General features: G+C 34.2%; 1 protein-coding gene across 1 annotated transcript in view; it reads left to right on the forward strand.

Annotated features, from left to right (window-relative positions):
* LOC106472070 (sodium- and chloride-dependent glycine transporter 2-like) overlaps positions 1 to 3,873 on the forward strand; it is a gene marked incomplete at its 3' end in the record, with an annotated part of 36,817 nt that overhangs the window by 25,436 nt on the left and 7,508 nt on the right. The window contains exons 8-9 of the mRNA XM_022400680.1: positions 2,194 to 2,249; positions 2,412 to 2,536. Coding sequence (XP_022256388.1) covers positions 2,194 to 2,249; positions 2,412 to 2,536 — 181 coding nt within the window. The remainder of the gene's footprint in view (positions 1 to 2,193; positions 2,250 to 2,411; positions 2,537 to 3,873) is intronic.

Raw genomic sequence — 3,873 nt, forward strand, 5'->3', positions numbered from 1 at the left:
TACAACGTCCCACATCTATATCACCCATCACTGGCTACAACGTCCCACATCTATATCACCCATCACTGGCTACAACATCCCACACCTATATCACCCATCACTGGCTACAACATCCCACATCTATATCACCCATCACTGGCTACAACATCAATCACTGGCTACAACGTCCCACATCTATATCACCCATCACTGGCTACAACGTTCCACATCTTTATCACCCATCACTGGCTACAACGTCCCACATCTATATCACCCATCACTGGCTACAACGTCCCACATCTATATCACCCATCACTGGTACAACGTCACATCTATATCACCCATCACTGGCTACAATATCTCACATCTATATCACCCATCACTGACTACAACGTCCCACATCTATATCACCCATCACTGGCTACAATATCTCACATCTATATCACCCATCACTGACTACAACGTCCCACATCTATACCACCCATCACTGGTTACATCCCACATCTATATCACCCATCACTGGCTACAACGTTCCACATCTATATCACCCATCACTGGCTACAACGTCCCACATCTATATCACCCATCACTGGCTACAACGTCCCACATCTATATCACCCATCACTGGCTACATCTGAGGTACATCTGAGTTTGGTATTTTAGCTCCCATTATAGCAGTAAAATACTAATTTAACATTACTAGTAGTACAGTAGATAAATTATACTGGTATACTACGCACAACAAAAACATTATAATGAGACTAAAATTCAAAATAATTCACGAAAAGAATCAACTGTACTTCCGGTGAAAACTAATGTTGATGACGTAATCATATGATGTCGCCCATAGCAACGTGCTCTCTGGTGTTGATGACGTACTCTCAAGTGTCATACTAACTAATTGCTTACGTAAGGGCGGAAGACAATATTTCAAATAGTTAAGTAAGTAGCGATTGGCAGGATGGGTAAAATAGAATTATTAAAATTTAGCAAAAGTAAAGGAAGTGAATGAGAAATTAATAGGGATTATCAAAATATGGGTTTTAATTTCATAACTACATGAATAGGTTATAAGTAAAGAAAGTATGAGAAAATTAAAATAATAATAGGCATGTTACAGCGCATGAAAAAAAAAGAGAATCAAAAATAAAGAAATGAGAATCTCATTGTAAACGATAAAGAGGTTAAGGAAGGAGGCTTCCATTTTTGTGATTACAGTATGGTTGCTGGGGGTCTAGGAATAGGAATACTCGAGCTAAAATCACGAGAGATTCAAAAATATAAATAAGAGACAGGGTAATGAGTGGTCGTGTGCACGTGCTAATCGTTTAATACAAATAAAGGTTACATGGTGCAGCTTTTGTGCTCGAAATTCAAACAAACGTGAAGACGTTTCTTGTATGAAATTATAGTAGAGAAACCTGTACAACTGGCTTAGAATTTTACGTAAACCGTTAGTTGTGAGCTACCTTAAAATAACTTTACTAGAGTATAAGAATATTTATTGTTTCGCCTTTCCCAAACTAGTATAAAAACAAACCTTTATTTAGGTATATTGAGGATTTTTTCTAGGTTTGAATTCGGTCTCTTGGTGTGTTTAATGAATAAAATATTTTTACTGGCATACCGTGAAACAATTGATAAAATATTTTTACTGGCATACCGTGAAACAATTGATAAAAAATTGTTTCACGGTATGCCAGTAAAAATATTTTCTATTAGTATTTGTTTGTCAATTGAGTGAAATAGATGACGGACAGCAATTTATGAAATGATTTGGTTGTGAATAGATCAGTATACTTTCAGTTGGTAAAGTCTTTGGACAGCAATTTGTGGCAAAAAAAAATATTTTGAGTATTTTGGTGTGAATTTTGAAGAACGTCAGTTAATTAATTCGGAAAAAGTTATTGTAAACAACTTTATAATTATGAATTGAATCCAAATTAAAGCTGAAAGCTAGTAAATAAAGCGTCAGAAAATTAATAACAATTGATGTTAGAATAAGCAAAGACAAAATATAATGTCCTAACTAACGAGAAGAATGGATATATTATAGTATAATAAAGTGGGTTTGTTGATACGTGGTAAGAAAAACACAGGTCTAAATAACGAGGCTTAAAATAGTAATCGTAAAACCTAATTCAATACCACAGAAAATGGCTTCTAAAGACATTGAATAATAGCAAATTTGGTTTGTTTCAGTTTGCTTAATAGTGTAATGTGGGACGCAGAAATAAATATCAACAGCAGATTATAAAATGGTTTAAGAAGTTAGGGTTAAACCAAAAGATGTTTAGTGTAGGTCATGCCGTGAAGTCAACGATGACGAATCGTTATGTAGCCACGCCTTATGACTATCGTTAACCAATCATCTTAGAGTTGATTACTCGTAACTAAGTGTTACCGGCTGAAAGTTTTATTGTGTTTAACAGAGACGCCGTAGTAATTGCTTTGGCCAACTGCTGTACAAGTGTGTTTGCTGGATTCGTGATCTTCTCAATATTAGGGTTCATGGCATACACGTTAGATGTACGTGTTGAGGATGTAGTGGACTCAGGTAAAAAAAACAACTTTGTATTTAATAATCGTACTGAACGAAGTCATTAGACTTCTTAAATAGAATACTATTGAAAGAAGGGCGTAATTTTTAATGTAATGTTGTGATTTACAGTGTGTGTGTGTGTCTATATATATATACTGAGAATGTATATCAAAAACGTAAAAAATACCGCTTCTCAAATAAATCTAAATAATCTAAATTAAATACATATACTTTATAAATGTACAAACATATAATACAGTTCATGTATAAATTAAGTACATTACAAATGATTAAAAATAAATAAAATTAGTATTCTAATTATCCTTTTTCTTGTTATTATTATAATAGAAATACCGTTTATTTATCCCATAATTCCGTACTCGTTCTTTTCCTTTCGGTTAGGCTTAGTGTGTGTGTGTGTGTATACATATATATATATATATATTATTTATTTATTTAGGAGGAGTTACTAATGCATCACAAACATAGTTAAATGCTACTATTACTGTTTCTTAATAACATGTTTTGTTTTACAAGAAAGAAAATAGCATGGCCAGGTGGTTAAGGCACTCGACTCGCAATCTGAGGGTCGCGGGTTCGAATCGCCGTCAAACCAAACATGCTCGCCCTTTCAGTGGGTCGTTATAAAGATGGTCGTATTTTGACCACTAAAGAATAATCCTATTGGGTATAAAGTGCGACATCTGGTGCAGTTTATAAGAAACTTTTGTAACTTAGTCTTTCACAAACAGATGGCATTCATAATGTCCCCTAGTGGCAGACTTATTCTCTTTTAAAATTTGGAGACTTGGTAACGACATAAGCTTGACGAAACGTTGCATGTTTGTATTAAAGATTCAAGCCGTCTTCAAACTTCATTTTCTAAAGCTTTGATTCCTATCATTCTCTATTGAATGATAAACTCTTACAAATTGTTTTGAACTGTCCGTGAAAAGATTTGTATTTGAAGAAATTCCCGCCGGATAAATACCAACTATAAATAAAGCCCCTTAGCGTCAGTCATTACCTCCTAGACTAAACTTGATATAACTACATATCTGTTCGTATAAAGCTCGTCTCTTTTGTAAATAATCGTCCTAATAAAGCCAGCAATTAAATTATTTATCACATCATGTGATCGTTTTAAAAGTATGAGATTTTTACATATTAGCAAAGTTCAGAACTGTGATTTAATGGATTCAAGTTCCTAATAAAGTATCCAGTTAATTTAATAATGATTGGAGACGACTTGAATGGGTAATGAGGAAAAACTTTAATATAAGTTTAACACAACAGCAAATGTACAACGTTTCGACAAGGAGATTGGCTCGGCCAGGGCAACTTCTGGATAC

The sequence above is a fragment of the Limulus polyphemus genome, unplaced genomic scaffold (genome assembly GCF_000517525.1).
Source record: "Limulus polyphemus unplaced genomic scaffold, Limulus_polyphemus-2.1.2 Scaffold5064, whole genome shotgun sequence".
NCBI lineage: Eukaryota > Metazoa > Arthropoda > Merostomata > Xiphosura > Limulidae > Limulus > Limulus polyphemus.